The following is a 21,787-nucleotide window of genomic DNA, read 5'->3' as shown; positions in this document are numbered from 1 at the left end:
ATTGGGTCAAATTCTGAGAAGTCTAAAAATTATTTATGAGGCGCTTTACTGAAATAAAGTAGGCAGAGCTGCGGTCGTCGTCAATGAGAGTTGAGTCAGCTGTCAGTCAAAATATGCAGCAGCGCCCCGCGTCTTGAGAAGCTGGGCACCAGGATGCTTGAAAAATTAAAAATAATAAAAGGAATATTCAGTAAACTACATCAAAGTAAAGAAAATGTGATTCTCAAAGAGCTTTTTGTGAAGTTCGCCAAAGTTATTTTTCAACTTTACACGGAGGGGAGCAGCACTATCTTCAGGGGTCAGCGGGCGAGAGGCGGGGTCGACCCCGACCAGGCCGCCAGTCTGTCACAGGGTTAAAGTTCAACAGTTATGTTAAACTTCAAAGAAATGAAATAATGCTTATGTCATAAATGGTGAAAAATGCATTGTTCTGCAATTACAGGGAAAGCAGACACTGATTACTGTAATAAATGCAAATGTATGACATCATCATAGTGTTGGTTATGTGTCCTACATGGTCCCTCACGAGCATCCCGTCGTCCCACCTTTGGTTCTTTGCGATCTGGTCACCCTAACCGGGCGTGAAGTGAAAGAGCAGTAACTGTGAGACGGTGTTTTGTTAATATTGTAAAAGAAAATTAAGGTTATGTAGCTGATGTTTTGAACTGTCTTTAGCATCTTAGCAGTTAGTGTGCTTGACGCCACTAATTGTTTACAGTATGGAGATTCTTACCCTAAGGCTGTTGGGTTTTTATCAGCTCTCTTACTGTCTGACATCCTGAATAAACCTTTTTATTAAAACATTTCAGTGATTGGGAAAGTGGCAGATTTTTAGTTTTTTTTTTTTTTTTTTTTTTTGCCTAGAAACAGTCTCCACACCGAAGAGGATTTATGGATCCAGGGCCTGGCAGTGCTTCACTATGGCGCATTCATTGATCAGGAAATACCTTTGACCTTTGAGTTTCCATCTAGCGTGTGGCAGATGAAACTGAAAATGACCCAGTCCTGATCGCCGGTGGATTTCAGCTAGAATAATGGTGCTGTAGATTATTGTCCGCTTATTGTGTGAATGAGCGACTGATGCCGTCTCTCTGGACAGCTTATTTAAACAGGTAAACCAGCAGCGTAAGCTCAGCCACACAAAGGCCTCTCGTTGATCTTAAAGCGTAATCGCCACACTGCAACACATGCATCACAGAAAACGCGCCGCGTCATGGCATCCGACGCTTTTGAGCTTCACGATCTGTCCGTTTTCTGCCAGACACAAAGCTTAGCCACGTGTCTCAACATGAAACCTACTGCTGCAGTCTTTCTGCTCGCGTGAAGTTCTGAGCGCCTCGGCTCGACGGTTAATACTCTTCTCCTGTCTGATATAGTTCACCACGGTGCAAACTGACTGTGAAAGCCGTTCCTAAGTTCTGTCTCGGTTTAAGTTTGATTTCTGAAGTCCCGTGTGCAACCCACTCCCACACACAAGCTGTCATGTCTGGTAGATAGACGCTCTTTGTATTCTGCCATGGTACAGCGGGGCACATCTGCCCTTGCTGCCTGCCTTACAGAGCTGGGTCCGCTCTAAATGCTACAAATGTTGTTTTTGCCAGCAAGGTCTGGACGTCAGCTAAATTAAGTTGCCTTTGTTTTGGATGTTTTTTTGGGGAATGACTCGGCATAATAACACGGCGCAATGTCGGCTACGGAGATCAAGCATTTTCTGCGTTTAGCTAATTAGTATTAAAGAGACCTAATTCATAGAGTCCTGTGGTATCCGGTAACTCTTCTTTACCCTGACCATCTCTATCTTTTCAGCAGACTACCATGGTCTGCCCTCAGACACAAACATCCATACTTTAGCTAATTATGTCTATCAGCAACACGATGACCGTCAAAGTATTTGGAGATTTATTTTTCCAACTAGCAGCTTCATATCAGTCTCTAAAGATAGACACTCCTACATTCCTGAATATTGTTCTTGGACTAGGGCTCCTATTAATTACACTTTCTTGTTTTTTTTTTTTGGATTTTCAAATTAATCATTTTAGCTCATTGACTAAAAAATGTTAAAGAAATGTTGGGTATTTTTTTTAAATAACAAACACATTTGGCTTTTATTGCGTCCCACAACAAATATGTAAAGACGTGGGCAGGGAAATCATTTATCAGTCTAAAGCGGGTCCAGATTCTAGTCTAAACATTTCCTGAAACACTTTTTTTTTTTTTGAAGGGAAAAAATGCAGACAGACATGTTTAACTTCACAGTGCCTGAAAGCTAAGGTGCCCATGTCTGTTTTATCAGCTCGACATCGGCTTTTGATTCCCGTAGACTGGGCTGCGCTTTTGTGTTTAACCATGATGTCTTGCTGACCTTCCGGCATCGTCACAGATTTTTATCGTCACCGAAATTAAAGTGCACACAAATGTTTGATACCTTCTCCAATCTCGGAAAACTTAGAGATTGGGGAACTCTATACAAAGATATTTGGTGTTAGTGTATGTGTATTTATTTATTTTTCACCGTGATAGTTTTTAAAGTACAGCTAGGAATACCCTGACTCCTAAAGACTGAACCCAGGCCCTACAAACACAGGATTTCTGTAAGGCCCAAAAAAGTCATAACAGGTCTTTAACTTAATAGTCTTGGGTCTTTAAAAAGTTTTAAACACCTCTAGATTACAACCCCCTTTTTCTATTGTAAGTTGCTTTAGTCCTTGCTTCTTCTTTGTGCGCTTACAGTGTTTGTTTGATCCGTAGTAGCTCTTGCTGAGGTATTGCTGTAATAATGATATGGTGTTATGCCTATTCATTGATTCATTCATTAATGACCACACAACAAATTTGTTTCCGGTACAGCATGACATGCTCACATCACTGTGTCAACAGACCACAATATGACACTAAATAGACAGGTACACACAGAAACATCAGTCAGTGGCTTGATTTAATGTCCATACTGTTGTTGGGTGGGGAAAAATCTGTTTTTGAACCTGACTGAGTTGGTTGGCAGAGACCTGTAGCGCCTTCCAGAAGGCAACAGTGTGAACGGGTGATATGCTGGATGAGAGGGGATTGTTGCTGCTCGTAGTGTAATGCATCTATGATGCAGTGTGTCAATGGAAAGGAGGGTGTGGCCTATGATTTAAGATGATTTGTCTGTTACGCGTGGTCATTTTTACCACGTATAATACAAAACTAAATGCCTCAAACCCTATGTCCCAAACCTCTCTGCAGATAAAAAAAAAAATTCTGCTGCTGCAACAAGATGGATAAAGGTGTTTATTAGGTAAATAAAATCAAAGCATTCCTATTGCATTGTCCACTACCAGCTCCCCTATTGGAGAGAAACGATATATCGGCACCAATATCGGTATCAGCCAGTTTTAACATGTGGTATTGTTCCCTTGTTTAAACTGAGCTGAGAGTATTTACCAAATTTATTATTATTTATTTATTTTATTTATTATTTTATCATGTTGACCTTTTTGTATGTCTTTCTTGGGGAGTATTTGTTTGGTCATCTGACAGTGTTACAGATTTTAGGTCAGGATTGCAGGTGTTTGACTAAAGCAGGGAAGCAATCTCAGCAGTAAGGTCAATTATTCATGTTATTGAAAGGGTAGGGAAATGAATATATCTAAATTATATCGGTAAATACCGGTTATAAGCCAGCAATATCAGCCCAAATGTTCATATTAGTATAGATAAGCAGTATGTCGTCGTGTTACATGCTGTAACTGATCTGAAATGGTTTCTCCTGTATTCTTCCTCAGTCCTTGCGACTTCGTGTCTGGGTGGGTTCAGCCTCTGCTTTCCGTCCACCAGTTGGAACTGGTTTTTCAAGGAAGTGCTTCACCTCTCATACATAGTTTATGATGTGTTCAGGAGTTGTATAAATGAACTCGATCACCACCCAGAAATGTTTCCAAACAGCATATATATAAACCGTCAGGAATTATTAAAGTGAGGATCTGAGTTCCTGCACTGAAGATGTTCAGTTTCTACTTTATCTGACATCTTAGTGGGTCTCTTGTACTTCGCTGTCGCTTTACTCAGTGCGATTTGGGCCGCACAAAGAAGCAGAAGATTACTCTATACCTCTGGGTTTACACACGTCTGTCACGATCTTCGATATCCTAAAAATGTGGGACTTTTAAAGACACAATTGGACCTGCAGGCTCTAAAATAAAACAGCCTACATGCTAATGTTTTGACATGTTGCCATTATGTATGGCTCTGCTTTTCCAAAATCAGGACGCCAGAGATATCTACAGCTATTATTTCAGTTCAATTGAATTAAAAAAATATTTGATTAATCACAATGGGACACTAAATTTGGATTCAGAATAGGAAAATCGATTTTCTTTACACTGCCCCATCAGAAATGTTTGCACTTATTTAAATTGGGGATGTTTAGCGGCGCTCCAAACGTGGTCCATACATTTTCAGAAGAGCCTTTAGAAGCTCATTGTAAGCCTGTATTTTCTGCTCAAAAATCTACGTTGACGTGTGTTTGAGAACATCGTTTTGTTGGAACGCCCTGGTGTTGAGCTTTCAGCTGCCTTGCTGTTGATTTGTACGCAGTTGAAGAATCTCGAGTTAATGCTTCTTCTTCATAGTTTCATCCACTTTGTGCGACTGATGCACCAATCCACATTTTTTCACTTCTCACCCGATCCCTGTACCAGAATTTGGGTATCTGTCGATACCAAGACTTTTCCGGTACCAGAGCCCTTTTTGCTTTGTTATTCTCATCATATTGTTGATTATCATTTATGTTTTTTAACGCCTGTAATAAACTCTTTTCTACCGGCAAGTATGGTATGTATGAATGTAAGCATGCATTTCCCAAAATACAACTGTTAGGTTTAAACACACAAAAGAAGTCAGAGAAACGTGTTCACAGGAAAAATCCCATCTTGAAAACAAATGTGCTACTGTGCAGGTTTCAAATAGACGGTATTTATGAAATCCTGAAAGATTTCCATAAAGGGTAAACTTCTCTGCTATCCAACACCTTTACCCTAACTTTATTTTAATCACTTCTGGTTTTATTTATTTTTATTCTATTTTAGTTTTTACCCTGTTACTTGTAGCAATTCGAGATATGTAAACGACATGTAAAGTGGATTATCAAAAAAAAAATTATTATTATTATTATTATTATTATTATTATTATTATTATTATTATTATTATTATTATTATTATTATCTAACCCTACCTTTTCGGAATAAAATTCAAAGGGTTGCTGCATATGATCAGCACAAATAAAATATACTGACAACACATCATAGACTTTCAAATATTATTTAAAAAAGTGCAATAAGGGGGGGTTACTGTTAATGTTAATGATGACGATGTAGGGATGGGTATCTTTCACATTAGAACCGTACAGTACCGATACCTGGGAATCGATACCGGGGGTTTACGGTACCTATTTTACTTTTTGTGTTAATGTAGTGATATATTTTAGTTTATAAATAAAATCTCTAAATCTTTCCATTTAAACATAATTATTTCTCAATATATAAACTTGTTTGGATCTAGAAATTAACTTTATTAAATAATGTATGGATTTTAAAACGTTGCCTGAATCCACAGGACTTAAAACAACTTTACTGCAGTTATCAGAGGCACAACGTGGACGAGGTGAATACGGGAACGAAGCTGTGTGTGAATAAAATTCAAGGATGATTTATTTTAGTACAACAGTTTCTGAGGGGAAAAAAATCAAAGTAAAAAAATATTATGTCTTATCCAGCTTTGTGGGTTGGGTTAGATTTGCAGCCTCTCCATACTTTGATCTGACTACAGGCGGATTTAAAGACGAGGCTGCTGTCTGAGAGACAGTGGGAAGGAGCTCACTGCAACACTAGATACCCTGGCAGCAAAAGATACCCTAAGCATGACACCATCACCACCGTGCGTGATAGTTGGTAGTCTTCTCAGGTCCCTAAGCTAGGAGCACTGCGCCCAGCTGTCAAGCATAGTGGTGGTGGCATCATGCTGAGGGGTTGTTTCACTATCGGTGTTTCTATGAAATATCATAAAGTGGGTGGAATAACGCAGTAGGTCGACTGGCCCAAAAATTGGTTTTATATTATTTTTGATTAGATTATTTTTGTTCTTTCAGCACTGTACCCGTTTAGGATGGTAGCTGTGAATTAAGATCATCTAATAAACTTTCTAGAGGTGTCTGTTTTAGGAGAAAAAATAAAGTGCCAAATATTGATTAGGAGCCTGAGTATGTTTCTCTTTTTCTACAAATGTCTATCAACATCTGATAGACTTGAGTAAATCACATGTAGATTTATCAACTGTTATAATAAAGTTAAGTTTATCCAGTGATGAGATGTTTTATTTAATCAGATCTTGCATATGATATGCCCCTTTATTGTTTTACATCCCAGGATCTAAATTGATGTGTAGGTTTTCCTCCGATGCAAAATAACCTTGAAATATTTAGTATCAAATACCTTTGAGGGGGATTACTTGTGAGCACTTTGTTTCAAGTTTGAGATTAGCTGATCTGGTTTAGCATCTTCAGTCGGCCTTAAGACTCTTTGTTGTCTCTCGGTCTAAGGCAGCCACTTAGCTCAGTATCAGAGCAACGCTCAGGCCTGGCGCTGCTCTATTGCACTTTAATTGACTCACATTTGCACAGAGCTCATTGACAGTAAAAGGGCCTCAGATCTGGAGCACCATACCTGCCCAATCAAAAACCCTCGCAGACCTAAAACAGTCCAACAACAAAGTAAAACAATGGCTCAAATCTACTCAAACCTGTGAACACTAGAGCCACTTTTGTATGTAGTCTGTATCACATGTTCTGTGTGCTTTTCAGCTTTCTATCTTACTGCTAGTATTTGTTTTATCTTAGGGATCTGGTTGGCAAATTAGCTATTAGCTAGATGACCAATGAGCATGGCATCGGTTGCACTTCAAATTATAACAATGTTTTTTTTTGTTCTGTCCCGATCAAATAAACCTATTATTGTAACTTTCAGATAGTTATTGCGCTTCAGTGAAGTTATATTTACACAAACTCTACCTGACCTGACTCAAGATCGCCTCTTTTGTGCATTCTTACAGTAGACAACTTCTTTATACATATATTGGTGGTGTTTGCCAAACGTGAATGACATTATTCTTTAAAAGGCGAGCTGTTTAGTGTGGAATCCACTGTTACTGTCGTTTTGCCAGCAGTGACAATGTGTCTCGATTTCTGCAACTATAACATTTTCCATTCGTTACTTTTATCCAACCCCCCTCTTTTGTTTGCCTGTGTGGACGTCTTGAAAGCGCAAACTCGTTGCTGCAACTGTTTTGTTCAATCTGTATCTCCAGGGCGAGAGCAGCCATGTCAGAAGAGGCGGTGCGTCAAACGCGCAGCCAGAAGCGGGCTCTGGAGAGGGACCACGCAACCGTCGGCGGTTCCCCGGGGGACATGGACGGCAAGCGGGTAAAGCTGGAGAGAGGCGATGCAGCTGAGGCCCCGCTGGCCCTGGTGGGACCAGGAGGTGAAGGCATGAAGCTGAAGAGCGAGCAGGCTGCCAAGGTAACGGCCAGCATCCTTAAGACCGGGGAGGTGAAGGCTACCATCAAGTTGGAGGTGAAGACCGGAGACGAGCCTGTGGACATGAGCACATCCAAAAGGTGAGACGAGGGATCCGTCCTGGCTTGATTTTGTTGTCACGTAAACACAACATACAGCGTCGGCCCTTTACGTGACTGTTCTGCCAGTGGGGACGGGCCGGCACGACGTTCTTGTGGCATAAGCTTGATGAAAAGCATAAAGAGTTCAATGTTTTCAGACAGAACTTTCAAACAAAGAAATCAGGATTCAATTACATCAATTTTAAAGCACAGGTATAATGTGTTCCAGTATGTTTGTGTCATTAATTTAGTAGTACTACTCAAGGTCAGAGAGTTCAAGCTTTTTGCCATTTCTAAAAAGTATAACAAGCTGACATCTCGTTACAAGTGCCTAGAACCGAAGGAACAAAGAAATGTTTGCGGTTCTGAAGCCTTGGTGTACTTTGATGTCAGGAACCCGTCCAGCTCTAGTCCCGAACTTTTAGTGAGTAATCATCAATACGTGAGGGAGCTGAAGGCAACGCGCTGCAGTCTATTCCTGATCTCCAGGCCTCCATATAACGTTATCAGTCAATTATGTCCACAACTCCTTCCCAGCATGTTAGAAACCTTCCTGTTTGCGCCTAACCCTGCGCTGCCTTGCTCATAGAGTTGCAGACCGGTAGGTTTAACTGCAGTTGAATCCTGGTTTTGAATCACAGGGACAACCGAGGCAAAGTAATTACACGTATTTTTATGTGGCGTGTCGCCGTAGACCCCGGGTTGTACGCAAGGCGTGCACAGCGGGGTGTTTTTTGCATAGAGCCGAGTCTTTTTTTTGGAGTTTCAAGTTTCTCGCTGAAATCGCAGCAGAGCGAGTGGTCTGACAGGAGTCGTACAGGAAGTCGCTGTGCGGTTGCCAGCAGCCTGCCCCCATTCTGAAAAAAAAGTTTTTGAGGCTCCTAAAAGGCCCGGGCTCCATTTTCTCCCACAGCAGCACCTGAACTCTGCCTCACACTTCTCACAAAATGAAGGCTATGTGTCACAAACTGGTTCCAACTGGCCGTTGCCATGGTTTCCACGTTGGAAGGAGCAGTTGGAGGAAGGAGGGGCCAGGAGGAGTGGTGGGTGTGTCACATGACCACGCAGAGAAATGCCTGATGTCATGTGATGTGTATTTGGTAGAGCGATACACACACACACACACACACACACACACACACACACACAGGGATATGATAACAGTTTAAGTGGAACAGAGGGGTGATTGAGCAGAGAGTGCGTTTGGCTTTGCTGCGTTACGGCGTAATTACACACAAGTGTCACCTTTGGCCCCGGCTTTCATCCCCTCCGTGTTTACGTGCCTCGTTTCTGCAAAGTGATTATTTTTGATTGTTTATATGGTGGCCTTTATCTTCAGAGCTCAGCGTCGTGAAAAGTATGAATGGCAGAGTTCAAGTCAGCTTCAAACTACGCCAGGCAATCTTACTGTATTTATTTTTTTCTGTGCGTGTGTGTGTGTGCTTTACAGCACTTTGACAATATTTCAGCCACTCTGTGCTCAATCAGTTGTCTTTTTATAGCCCAGCTATTACATTACCTTAAAGAGTCTCCCTTAGCTGAAATTGGCTCTGGACGGGATTGCATTGCACTCTGAATTGAGGATCCATCGTCTGCACCTCAAAACGACTGAATCAGCAAATCCTACCATGGGGGTCAGTGTGAAGCTATGATCAGGGAAGCTGAGGCATGCAGAGACACTGGACCTTACATAACCAAGCTGGCATGCGTTGTTGTGACGCTTGTGTAAGCTGTTCTCAATAGATGGTAGCAACCTTCATCAGCTAGTCTGTGTCGCGTCGGTAATGAGGCCACATCGGTCGGCGTGCAGGGTGGCCATTAAGGTTTTGCGGCACATTAGGACGCCTCGGTAGCGCTGCTTACAGTATTTCTCCTGACTACAGTTTTAGCTCCTATGCAGAGTGTAAACAGAAGGGAGGAGGAAGAACTGCTCCTTTCAGGGTTTAGTTTTCCTCAAGGGGCTAATATTTCTTTGAAAAGCAGGATTTTTATGAAGATCAGTGTTTCTTTTTTTTATACTAAACTTAAACACATAAGGAAAATGCTTTATACAGCAAAGTAATATAATTTACTACAAGGTCATATGTCTATTTTACAAGGCAAAAGCTGAAAGGGTTTTAGTAGGACTGTAAAAACCTTTTCATAGCCTGTGTTGCCTTTTGCTTATATATATATATATATATATATATATATATATATATATATATATATATATATATATATATATATATATATATATATATATATATATATATATATATATATATATATATATATATATATATATATATATATATATATATATATAGCCACCGATTGATGTCTATTGGGGGGAGTAGTTAAGAGGGTAGCAGAGACATGACTCTGGGGGGGAGCAAAAGAAAGGGGAAAAAAATGAAGAACTGACTCAGTGAGTTGGAGTATAAAAGATGAACACGTAAGGCTGGGGGAGGGGTGCGTGAAGTGGTGACTGAGTGAGAGTGAGTGTACACAATAGGTTGGCTCCTGGCCATGTCCTCCCCTCCCCCCCTCCTCGCTGTCACCCTCTCCAGCGTCTCGGGCAGACCTCTGCTCTCCTCCGCTTGTGACTCTGGTGTTGGCAGCTCGGAGGGAGGGGAGAGCCGAGGCCCAGGCTGCGTCGATGCGGCTAGGCCACAGGCCTTCGCCATCGAGGTAGAGCAGGGTGAGGCCCTGTTTGGGCCGATTTTTTTTTTTTTTTAAAACCGGGTCTCGCCTCAGGCCCTGGAGCGTCTCGTTGGGAGTGACTGAACTTTTCTCCAACTTGACGGAGCATAATTCCACAGCGTGATGTAAACATGGCATCGTCTCCCGAACACTAGCACACCCCGCATAAAGCTAGTCCCCCTGCCTCGGCCTACACAGGGTCCCCACAGTGGTCAAAGGCAGGGATTGTTCATGTGCTGTAATGGTACTGAGCACCCCCCCCCCCCCCCCCACTTCTTCTTCTTCTGCTACTACCAGTTGTTCTCCACCCCTCTTCGTACGGTGAGCATAGCGTGCCGTAAATCATCTTTGTTTTGCCTAGTCGCCAGGAAAGACTGAATGTAACGAAGGTGTTCAGCTTTCACTTCACTTTGCTCTCCACTGCAGTTCATGAGGACTCCCTACTCCCCACGTCCTTTCGCTCCTGGACGGGAGAGCGGCGCTGCTCTGCTGGCGTTGCCTTTTTTTTTTTTCCGGAAACAATCGGCTGTTGCATTCTTCCTCCGCCGCCATTACCCCATTATTGATCTCTTGGTTCATGTCTTGTGTGTTCCTGCACACATATGCGCCGCAGCAATGATCACAGAATTATAGTTAGGTACTGCCATCTACTGGATGAGACACAAAGCTACAGGATAAAGACTGACAACTTTGTTCCTGACAGCAAAAATGCTAATCGACCATCAATGATGCATACTTAATGTCAGGGATTGAGATTGGAGAATGCTGTAAAATATCTAGGTTCTTTACAGCAAACAGGTCCTGGGTTCTTATCCCGGCCTGCGGTCTCCTTGCGTGGAGTTTGCCTGTTCTCCCCATGCATACGGGGGTTCACTCCGGGTTTTCTCCCACGTTCCAGAAACATGGCGGTTGACTTAATTGGTTAACGAAGTTGCTCTTAGATGCGAGTGTGGGCGTCAGCTGCTTCCTTTCCATGCAGAAGAGCAGCGGCTCTACTCTGACGGCGCTCCTTATGCTGAGCGTGCGCCCAGCCTCCTTTCTTTTTTTTTTTTTTTTTTTTTTTTTAGAGGACGCTCATTAGCTGCTTGTTTTCAGGACATCACTCTGTTGGTCACAATCCATATTTCCTGACCGTAACTCAGGGTTGAAACTAGTGTTGCACCGATACCGATACCAGTATCGGCCTGGGTGCCGATACCGCACTAAAATGGTGGTATCGGTATCGGCGAGTACCAACAAATAGGCCACCGATACCATTTTGATGTTTGTATGTCACTTGAACGCAGCCTTCTCTCTCCCGACACTCACTAGTTCTACTGGATTCACTTTTTTCCTGCTTTAATAAGGTAGCAGCTTGAAAAAGCCATGATAGCAATTATTTTACATCCATGTAGTATGCTGTTCTTCATATATACACACACACATAAATTTCAAAGTAATGGTATCGGTATCGGCTGATACTGCACAGCCAGGTATCGGGGCCAAAAAATGGCATCGGCGCAACACTAGTTGGAACGTAGACTTTTGGCTTGGCTCTTTTTTCCTGCCGTGCTGAGTCAGCAGCCACAGTGCTGCGGATGAAGCCCAAATCAGTCCATCTACGTCTCGCTCCATCCTACCGTCACCCTTGAACAAAAAAAGAAGATACATGAGCTCCTCCGCATGAGGCAAAGGCTCTAAATATCCCAAAGTATTATTGGAAAGCACAATTTCAATCCTGACATTTGGTAGCCCACTGAATATCACACCCATGCCGTTCTTGGTGTTTGCAATATTACTCGGGTTAATATTACGACGACAGATGCTGGGTGATATATTTAGAAGCTCTGCTTTATAAGTATGCATTTGATTTTGTTGTGTTTAACATGTTTGACTGCAACTTACTACCTGGTTAGAGATAGAAATTATTACCTGGTTATGATCTCCTATAATAAATGCCTGTTTTAGGTCGTCTATAATCCCATTCACAGAAAAAAAATAATTCAACTTTAAGTTGTTTGTGTGTAATAAAGTTGACTTATTTGTTGAATAAAAAGCATGTGTCATTATTTCTCCCTTCAGTGACATTAAGAAAGAACGACAGCCACCTTCGCCAGATGATGTGATCGTGTTATCAGACAACGAGCCCTCCAGTCCCGTCATGAATGGCCACTGCTTCACCAAGACAGACACAGATAAACTCATGGTAGGAAAACCGATTAATTGGATGTTATAGCTTATTGCTGTGCAGTATAATTATATGAATAGTATGCACCTTATTCTGTTAAACAATTGTAAAATTCTTAATTTGAAAGCGTTCGTTATGTTAAACTCATTTCACTACAATTGGAAGATAACCTGGTGCCAACGTGTTTCAGCTAAATTGTCTTCCTTTTGTTGCTGTGCGTGCAGAAGAGCTCACCTGAGGAGAGGGAGCGCATTATAAAACAGCTGAAGGAGGAACTGAGGCTCCAAGAAGCCAAACTGGTCCTCCTCAAGAAACTGCGACAAAGCCAGATCCAGAAGGAAAGCACTGTGCAGAAGGTAAACGTCACAGAGGAGATTAAAGGTTCCAACATTAAAAAGTTTCTGTCCCTGTTCTGACCTTTTAGTAAAGGGCTGAAAGCTCTGGATGTCCTGATCGTGATTTTTTTGTTTATTATATTTCTTCTTATACTAAGAAGGGCATTTGGTGATTTTTACAATGAATGCTCATAAACTCAGTAACTTCAATGCGGAGTCTTAGGATTACATGGTCTACATTAGTATTGTGGTTGTTTACATCTTATTGGCTTTGGATGCTGCTGTATCAGTTTTGGCGACAGCATATGATTTGTTGCCATAGAGGTTTCTGAAGAACATGTTTTTGTTTCTCTAGATGCTTCTGAATCAAAACAGCTACAGTCTTCAATAAGCTTTAATCTCCCCCCCCCCCCTTTGACTTCTTTATGCAGAGCACTTTGCTAAAATGCGAGGCTAATGCTAGCATTGCTGTCAAATGACTTGATAATGCAGCGATTGTCCAACTGCTGATGAAACTCACAGAAAATGTTTTTCTCAGATTCTTGTAACACAATTTGATGAGTAATGTTTCAGCAGCTGTCTGTACAGCTCTGCTGGCCAGATAAGGGGTATCTGAGTGCAGCACACAGAGTAGATAATATATGCAGAGAAAGAGAGGAAGCTGTAGCTACCAATGCAGACCCGCTTTTTCTGTGGATGTCATTGTTAAGGGTGAAAAACACTAAAACCAAAGATTTGTTAGATTAGAGCTGGGCAATTCATTTCCCCAATGTGCCACATAAGCAACAGTAATTGTTGTCGATTCTAAAACACTGTTTTTATATCAGGGTTTCCATGGAGTCTTAAAAAGTCTTGCATTTAAAAATCTAAATTTAAGGCCTTAAATTCACTGAATTATCGTGTTCAAGTCTTAATTTTTTTTCTAATAGGTCTTAATTTCCGTACGACCGTGTAACGCTACCTTAGATGCACAATAAAATGCTCCTGAATGCTGTTTGTCCGTGGCTTCAGAAGTAACTTTAGTCAGTCCAGATACCTGGAATCCAGCAACTTAATGAAGCTACGTTGTCTTTTAACAAACATGATTACTGACACATTTCCCTATGGTGCGTTTTTGGTTAAAACAAGCATTTTTTCATTCAGTGAAGTTACTCACGGTGGGTAGAGTTGCCATAAGTTTTACTCAAGAGTAGCAATACTTCCATCTATCCATTATCTATGCATGCTTATCCCTCATGAGGTCACGAGGGGTGCTGGTGCCTATCTCCAGCATTCAACGGGAGAGAGGCTAGCAATGCTTCTTAATATTATAATTATTAAAGGCAAAGGAAAAAGTACATTGCAGAAAAACTACTTTTAAAACTTTTTTTTTTCAATAGGGTACTCAAGTAAATGTAACCAGTTAGTACATCTCCTTTGGTCCATTTACATAATTCACCTATTTTGCAAGCAATTTTATGATTATGGTTGCACATACTGACAACAGAAGCTTTGTATTAACCTAAAAGTGTTTAGCTTTAACAAAGCTCTTGTTAAAAATAGCCAAGTTGTATGATGCTTAGTCTGATCATTTAGGTTCTAGTTTAAGTAATTACTAAGAGAAAAGGTCTGAAACTTTTCCACAAACTAAACATCATAGTGTTATAGCTAGAGGTCAGTTTAGGTATGATAGTCAAAGGTCCATGTTTAAAAACTACATTCCTTATTAATATTTTTTTTATTTTTGTTATTGTTGTTTAGCCTGAGCTGGCATTTCTTATGGTGGCTTTCATCTCTCTATTTACACGTGCGGATGCTACCTATAAAGATGCGCCGTGCTTATTTTCAAAATCAGGGAATAAAAGCCAGGTTTTAAAAATAACTGCATTTGCATGCTAATTTAAATTTTTATGTTGACCACTTGAAGAGATCCAAAGGGTCCAGATGGGGCCCGCGGGCCATAAAATGGCCACGTCAGGGTTATAACGCTCTGGGCCCTTTCCACTTTACGTGAATGACAGCAAACTGTGGTACTGGAGTGTCTTCTTGCTGGGGTGTTGCAGACTAAATCCCACAGTACCAGGGATGAGGAGTTGAGTTTAGTCACAAACTGAACTAATTATCATTTAAAAAAGTCTGGATGGGGATTCTGACTCGATACTTTGGATTGGATCAGGACATCAATAATGAGAGCGTTAGAAGTATTGTTGCAATTTAAACCCACTTCTAAAGTCATGATATTTTTAATCCTACTGCTACCCCACTGAAATCAAGTCACAGTGTTTATTGTGAAAGGGTTGTTTAACTTGTTTTTAAAACCCTACTTTGTGTTCAGGCGAGTGGCTCAGTGGCCACTCCTCCTCCACTTGTCAGAGGCAGCATGACATCCAGTAAAGGACCCCTCCAGGTATTAATTCACCCTCTAAGCCTAACCATCAATATTCAGACTAGTTTCTGTTTTTTTTTCTTCCTTTTCTGAAAGTGGGGAGCAGTAAGTGGAAACTGTTTATTGATAAATGTCATCCTTTTTGTGTTTGCAGGTGACAGGTCGTAGCTCAGGCACCGTGATCCCCCCACCCTTAGTGCGGGGAGGACAGCACATCCCGTCCAAACACAACTCTCAGATCGTCATGCCGCCCCTGGTCAGAGGAGCCCAGGTTGTTGTCCATGACTGCCCAAAGTCGTTCTTTTGAAACCTTTGATTCTTATTTATATCTGTGAAGGGTTGTCACCTATAATTGCTGCGTCTGTGCGTCTGTCAGCCTATTGCAGTGACCCCCCAGCAGATAGCCAGCCTGCGGCAGCACCAGCAGCACAGCGGTTCAGGCCCTCCCCCGCTGTTATTGGCGCCCAGGGCTTCTGTGCCCAACGTCCAGATCCAGGGCCAGAGGATCATTCAGCAGGGACTCATTCGAGTGGCTAATGTGGCCAACAACGTTATGGTCAGCATCGCTCAGCTCACCTATGGTGGCTCCTATAATATCCTCACTCTGTGTGTGGAATTTAGATTTGGGCTTTGTATTTATAGGCTTCTCCTGCCGGCCTTAAAGGCTCATCGGGGTCCCCCGGCTCCAGTGTGAACGACTCTCCAGCCAGCAGGCAGGCGGCTGCTAAGCTAGCCCTGAGGAAGCAGTTAGAGAAGACGCTGCTAGAGATTCCTCCACCCAAACCTCCTGCTCCAGAGTTCAACTTCCTGCCATCCGCAGCCAATAATGAGTTCATCTACCTGTTGGGTTTGGAGGAGGTGGTTCAAAAGCTCCTTGAGATGCATGGCCGAGGTAGGTTATTGTTGAAAGGGACAGCAGGATGTAAATCTGTTTAAACGACCTACATCATCACATATCATTCCCTATCTAGGTAATCTGGGTCCTGCTGCTGCCATGGCCAGCTCCAATCCCAAAGACCCGTACACCTGCGCCCAGTGCAAGACGGATTTCACCTCCCGCTGGAGGAAGGAGAAGGCTGGCACCATCCTCTGCGACCAATGCATGTCTTCCAACCAGAAGAAGGCCCTGAAGGCCGAGCACACAAATCGTCTGAAGGCAGCCTTCGTGAAGGCACTCCAACAGGAGCAGGAGATCGAACAGCGGATCCTCCAGCAGGCGGCCTCCACATCTTCCTCCGGCTCCAAAACCACCTCGTCCTCCTCTTCCTCGCTGTCGAAGAGTGAGGTGCTGGTGTCCCCGCAGTACAAGCACATCAGGTCTGACTTGCAGCACAGATCGATGTCTGCGCACCACTCCATCAAGCAGGTTGGCATTCCTTTTAATCACGATGTTGCTTGCACCACTACCCTCCCTCTGTTTGCTCCTGCATCATATCTGTTTGATCTCCACCTTCCTCAGAGTCACCTGGCGCACAGCATCCAGTCTGCAGTGAGCTCTCGTGGAGTGGCCCACTCCTTTACCACCTCCCAGCTGCAGAACGCGGTGACTGCAGCCGCGCTGAGCAGCAGAGCAGGGAAACACGCCGCAGCTCTCTCGCTGCAGCAGGGAGCAAAGGTCAGCGCCAGCGGCAGCGGTAACCAGGGCAACATGGGAGCCTGGAGGAAGCAGAGCAGTGGGAATGCAGGTACACGAGCACGACGTTATCCAGAGAGCGCTCTCCGCATTTCCTTCTTTAGGCTTCTGTGTAGCGTAATACGCACAGTGGTCATGGCGCTTAACGCGTTTCACATTTTGTCATAAAATATCAACTAAACTCAACGCATTTTAAATGGTACATGGTTGTGAAAAGGTAATTATTTGGGGGTTTTTTTATGGATAAAAGTGTAAATCAAAATCTGACAAGTTTAGTGTGCATTTGTTTGCAGCATCTCTGAGTTTGTAGAAGCGCCCAACTCTGCAGTTGCATCTGGAAATATTTTTGGATATGTCTACCCCCGCTTTGCCCATCTAGAGGCTGACGTTTATTCCCCATTCTTCGTTGCTCAAGCTCAGCTATGTTTGATAGAAGATTTTGGAAGATTTGTACATAATTGGTGGTGTGGGCTTTGACTAGGTGAAAGTTTTGCAACCTGCAGCTATGGAGCCACAAACAGCTGTTTGGACCTTTCACAATGGCTTTCAAGAATTGTCTGTAGAGAGCCGCTGCCTCCTGCCGCATGAGGCGGATGGATGGACACTTCAGAAGCAAAACGTGTCCTTTCCCTTTTCTTTTTTTCAGGCGTGATTCATGGTTTGCAAAATGTAGAATTTGACCCACTCCGTTCATAGTGGTCCTTAATATGAATGTCATCGCTCTTTTTCTGGACATCCTCAGAGTAAAACCTTCTAATTTGTCCTCTCCGCTCGGCCAATCACTGGAAAGCAGTGTGTTGATGTCAAAACTCCTTGCTAGTCGGCTGGGTTTGACCCTGGTGTTGAGCAGGCCTGGAGAAACCCGACTTGGTGTACAGCCAAACCGAGCCACTGGAACTGAGCCTTTAGATTCATAGACAGAGGCCAAAAATGTTTTTTTTTTTTTTTTTTTTGAATTGTAAAAGTTGCAAATCCCCGAACTAGGCCATTCATGAAAATGAGTGGAAATGAGTTGAAGCTCTCCATTGTGGATCTGGCCGTATTTTCAGGGCCGTTGACCTGCTGGAAGGTGAACCTCCACCGTAGCCTCCAACAGTTTGTCCTTTATTTAGCTTCCTCTTTGTTCTAATCCACTATGAGCAGCTTCTCTGCCCCTGCTAAAAACACAGCATGATGCTGCCACTACCATGTTTCAGGTTATTCAGGGCATGACGTGTTTATATCAGATTACATGCATGGTAACTGTCTGATGGCATTATTTAATTATCAGGGTAAACTGTCTGAACGCAGCTAAATGTGTGCCACACCATTCAGATTCCTGTTTGTAAAGTGGATGACTCTGGATCCATTTCTTTCCGCTTAACGTACCACTTTGTGTTGGTCACATTGAATCCTAATAAAACACATTAAGGTTGTGGTTGTTATTGTGAATACATTAGCAAGGCACACGATTCTGATGTTGCTTTTGTTTGCGTTCCTTTGAGATGTAATCATAAATGAAGCATTTTTTTCATCTTGTTTCTTTTACTCTCGGATTTTTGATATACAGCTGTTAACAGTAAATGAGAATATGTGTTCCAATGAGGCTAATTACTCTGGTTAAAATTAAGCAGGTATTAAACATACTTTTCACTAAGCCCACATTTGTGTTAAAAATACATTTTTATTGGTCTGATGTGAGTTTTCTAGTGTTAAATGTTGCATTTTCATCAGCTGCAAGCAGAAAATCCTCATAATTAACAGAAATAAATGCTTGAAAACTTCATTGCTTGTAATTTAACCATATAGCGCGTTTCACTTGGCGATTAGAGTTAGTAAATTCTTCATGATTGTTCTGGTGTATGGAATATGACTGAACACTGACGCTCTGTGTGCTTACAGGAGTGACGATGGCCTATGTCAATCCCAGCTTGTCTGCTCATAAGACCTCCTCCGCCGTGGAACGTCAGCGGGAATATCTGCTGGACATGATTCCCTCCCGTTCTATCTCCCAGGCAGCAAACACATGGAAATAATGCAATCTTTTACTCTCTCCTACTGAAGCCACAGCTTTTAGCCCTCCTAAAATCAATAACAGCCATGCTCATTATCATTCTATTGTTTTCTATAGACTCTGGCTCCGACGGCCAGGATGAGAACTCCTTTTCTTGTTGGTGAGAGGTGGATTTTAAACCTTTTCTACACCTTCTTATGCTACCTTGGTCCTTTTTTTTTTTTTTTCCGAATCATTTCCTTCACGGAGTTGTGCTGCAACAGCTTCAGGGATGCAAGGAAACGTGTCCCAAACGTTTTTGGGTACCTTTTCGCAAGACTTAGGGCCGACTTGGGTCCCACCTCGCCTCTTCCGTCTGTTGATTGCTCAAAGCAGGAGGAGGGCGGTGCAAAAAAAAAAACCGCTGAGCGTTCCTGCTTATGGACCATGCAGGGATTAGCAACGATCACCGTTATACGCAGGAAGAATCGCCGCGCACCACCGCCCTCTCCGGCCTGCGCCACTCAGACTCTAGCCCCCCCCCCCGAGCGCGGGCCTAACTCAACCCTCCTGAGGTCCTCATCACAGGGATTGTTGAGCTACGAGGACCATCCGTAAAAAAAAAAAAAAAATATTAACTGCTTTAGCTTTGCAACAATGAAAAAGATAAACAGAAAAAAAAAGACTGTGAAAAGGAAAAAAACAAACAAAAAAAAGAAAACGGATCTATCTGCACACAGACTGCCTCTTCTCACCATCCTTCAGCGTGTATATTAGAGAAGTGGATGTGTCTGTCTGGACTGTTTTTGTATGGCTGAATGTTAGGATTTTGTCTTCTCTTCTGTAAGTCCTATGCTGTGTTTGGAATATTGTGCTCCCTGACACTTTGGATAGCGGCCTCTTGTCGAGGTCCGAATATTAAAAAAAAAAAAAAAGGAGAAAAAAAAGAAAAGGCTAATGTTACTGTTGAGGTGGTTTTACATCTGCTGGTTTCCATTATTGTGGCCTAGTTTTAAATACTTTGTTTTTTGCTAAGATGATGAGGAAGAATAAAGATTAAGGGTTTCACAGACTCATGTAAAAAGATAAAAAAAAAAAAGCAGAAAAAAAAACATGGATCATGTTTGGAGGACTATTCTTATTGAATATTGTAAAATAAACCTTCCAAAGAACTAGTGGAGCCCAAATGGAACCCCTTCAGCTAGAAGGTTTCTAGTTTATTTGAACCCTCTCTGGATATAAACATGAATTCATGCTAAACTGAGTGGGTGTAAGGAATGTCAAGGTTTGACATCTGTTTTGTTTTTTGTTTTTTTTGGTTTTTTTTGCTTTTTAGTTATAGGTTGTGGTGCATTATTTTGTTAAATTTTCCTTCTATAGACAAACTGTCTGAATTTATTTATAGGGTTAGTAAAGACATATGCATATGCCCTACGTTTGAATGGATATTGGTTTAAAAGTTGTTTCCTCCTTTCGTGTCAAGAGGCTCCTAAACCACTTCATCTGGGCCCGAGCGAAGCTGCACAGCTTTCAGAATGTAGTCGTGCAACAACAAAAGGCGAGCCCTTCCGCAGCACATGACGAACTTCTTAGTCTTCAAGGTGTGTATGGGTTTCTCTAAAGTCAATCCTTGCGTTTTTACAGGAGCTATAGTGCGTTTTTAATCCGATGGCAGCAGCACAGGCAGACCTACAAAAGGAAAGCCTCACGGTGAATAACAGGATTTTGTTACGGCCACGGACAGAAGCGGACGTTTTTTTTTTTTTTTTTTTTCCTTTCGTCGGCCTCGAGGGTCGTCCACTTTACTCATGTGCCGCTCATCAGAAAGTGCTCTGTTCTGTGTTTTTAATGGGAAATGGCATTCAGTAAAGAGAAACTGGGATGCACCGGCCCAGCCGTTCCTGGCCGACGCACACTTCCGGTTTTTCTTTCCGTTCTCACCTGCTTATTCTGATTTTTATCCACGCGTTTTCTTGATGCGAAGGTCCGTGACACACGAGAGGAGCGTGTGTCGCGGGGGTTCATTGATAGAGGCGGTAGTTTTGAATCTAGCTGAATTTTAAGATATTCCAAGAATATTCCCGTTTCTGCATCAAAGCATATGTCGCCCAAGTTTTAGAAACACGCGCTCTGTTGACGGGAGGGAAATGGTCGGCGATCCTAGTTTCGACGCATTTAATGAATGGGAAAGAAAAGTGATTGCTGCAGATCTTTAAAGAAAAAAATCAGACAATTGGGGTAAATTTAGTTTTAAAAAAAAAGACAACTAGGTTTAAGTGACTGCCAGGCCTGGGTGGATTTTTACATTTGTTTTTTTAATTAAATTTGAACCTTTTCTGATTCCTCCTTGCATTCAAAGACCGTGTCCTTAGAAACTCCACGTCTTGCAGCCTGATGTGCTCCCGTCAGATATCATGTTTCAATAATGTAATCAAACAGCTGCACTGCGGTGCATTAATTGAGATGTATCCCTTGTGTTTGTGTTTAAATTAAAACAATGTATCAGTTACCATAAGCATCCATCCTGGTGGTAATGCAAACCTACTAAGAGTTAAAGCAGATCTCTTGTGAAGTTCATGTTTTCTGCACTCGAGCAGCAGTGGAAATATTCCAGGGTGTGCGTACATTCCTGACAAGCAAAAAAAACCAAAAAAAAAAACACAAAAAACCCCGAAAAGCAAAGCAACCTGGAATGAGCCCCTGCTTCTTTCATGGCCCACTTAGTGCAACCCTGTGCTGTCCTGGCTCCTGCCTGCTGCTGCTGCTGCTGTTCGGCAACATTATCACCATTCCCTTATGTATGTTTGTTTGGGGTCAGACAGCTGCTGACTGCAGTGAAGCGCAAATGGACAATAATGTATAAGATTTTTTTTGTTTGTTTGTTTGTTTGTTTTGGATTCTTTTTCTGCTCTGTCAAATAATAAAACTAATTTTAACCCCTGTTCCATGACTTTTTTTTTTTTTTTTTTTTTTTTTCACTCG

At 42.3% G+C, this 21,787-nt stretch overlaps 1 protein-coding gene across 2 annotated transcripts in view; it reads left to right on the top strand.

The window, feature by feature from the left end:
* The window catches only part of gatad2ab (GATA zinc finger domain containing 2Ab), a 39,128-nt gene extending 17,677 nt beyond the window's left edge, over positions 1-21,451 (top strand). Inside the window, exons 2-11 of one of the 2 annotated variants that reach the window (XM_012871650.3) lie at positions 7,340-7,648; positions 12,395-12,518; positions 12,725-12,856; positions 15,150-15,221; positions 15,355-15,471; positions 15,577-15,756; positions 15,843-16,092; positions 16,172-16,566; positions 16,660-16,885; positions 18,715-21,451. In XM_012871650.3, coding sequence (XP_012727104.2) covers positions 7,353-7,648; positions 12,395-12,518; positions 12,725-12,856; positions 15,150-15,221; positions 15,355-15,471; positions 15,577-15,756; positions 15,843-16,092; positions 16,172-16,566; positions 16,660-16,885; positions 18,715-18,848 — 1,926 coding nt within the window. In that variant the 5' untranslated portion in view covers positions 7,340-7,352 and the 3' untranslated portion in view covers positions 18,849-21,451. The remainder of the gene's footprint in view (positions 1-7,339; positions 7,649-12,394; positions 12,519-12,724; positions 12,857-15,149; positions 15,222-15,354; positions 15,472-15,576; positions 15,757-15,842; positions 16,093-16,171; positions 16,567-16,659; positions 16,886-18,714) is intronic. The other variant, XM_036141374.1, reaches the window with a different exon arrangement.
* Positions 21,452-21,787: the final 336 nt, after the last annotated feature.

Source organism: Fundulus heteroclitus, chromosome 9 (assembly GCF_011125445.2).
Source record: "Fundulus heteroclitus isolate FHET01 chromosome 9, MU-UCD_Fhet_4.1, whole genome shotgun sequence".
Lineage (NCBI taxonomy): Eukaryota > Metazoa > Chordata > Actinopteri > Cyprinodontiformes > Fundulidae > Fundulus > Fundulus heteroclitus.
The sequence above is the reverse complement of the archived record's forward strand: the minus strand, read 5'-3'. Positions and strand labels throughout refer to the sequence as shown.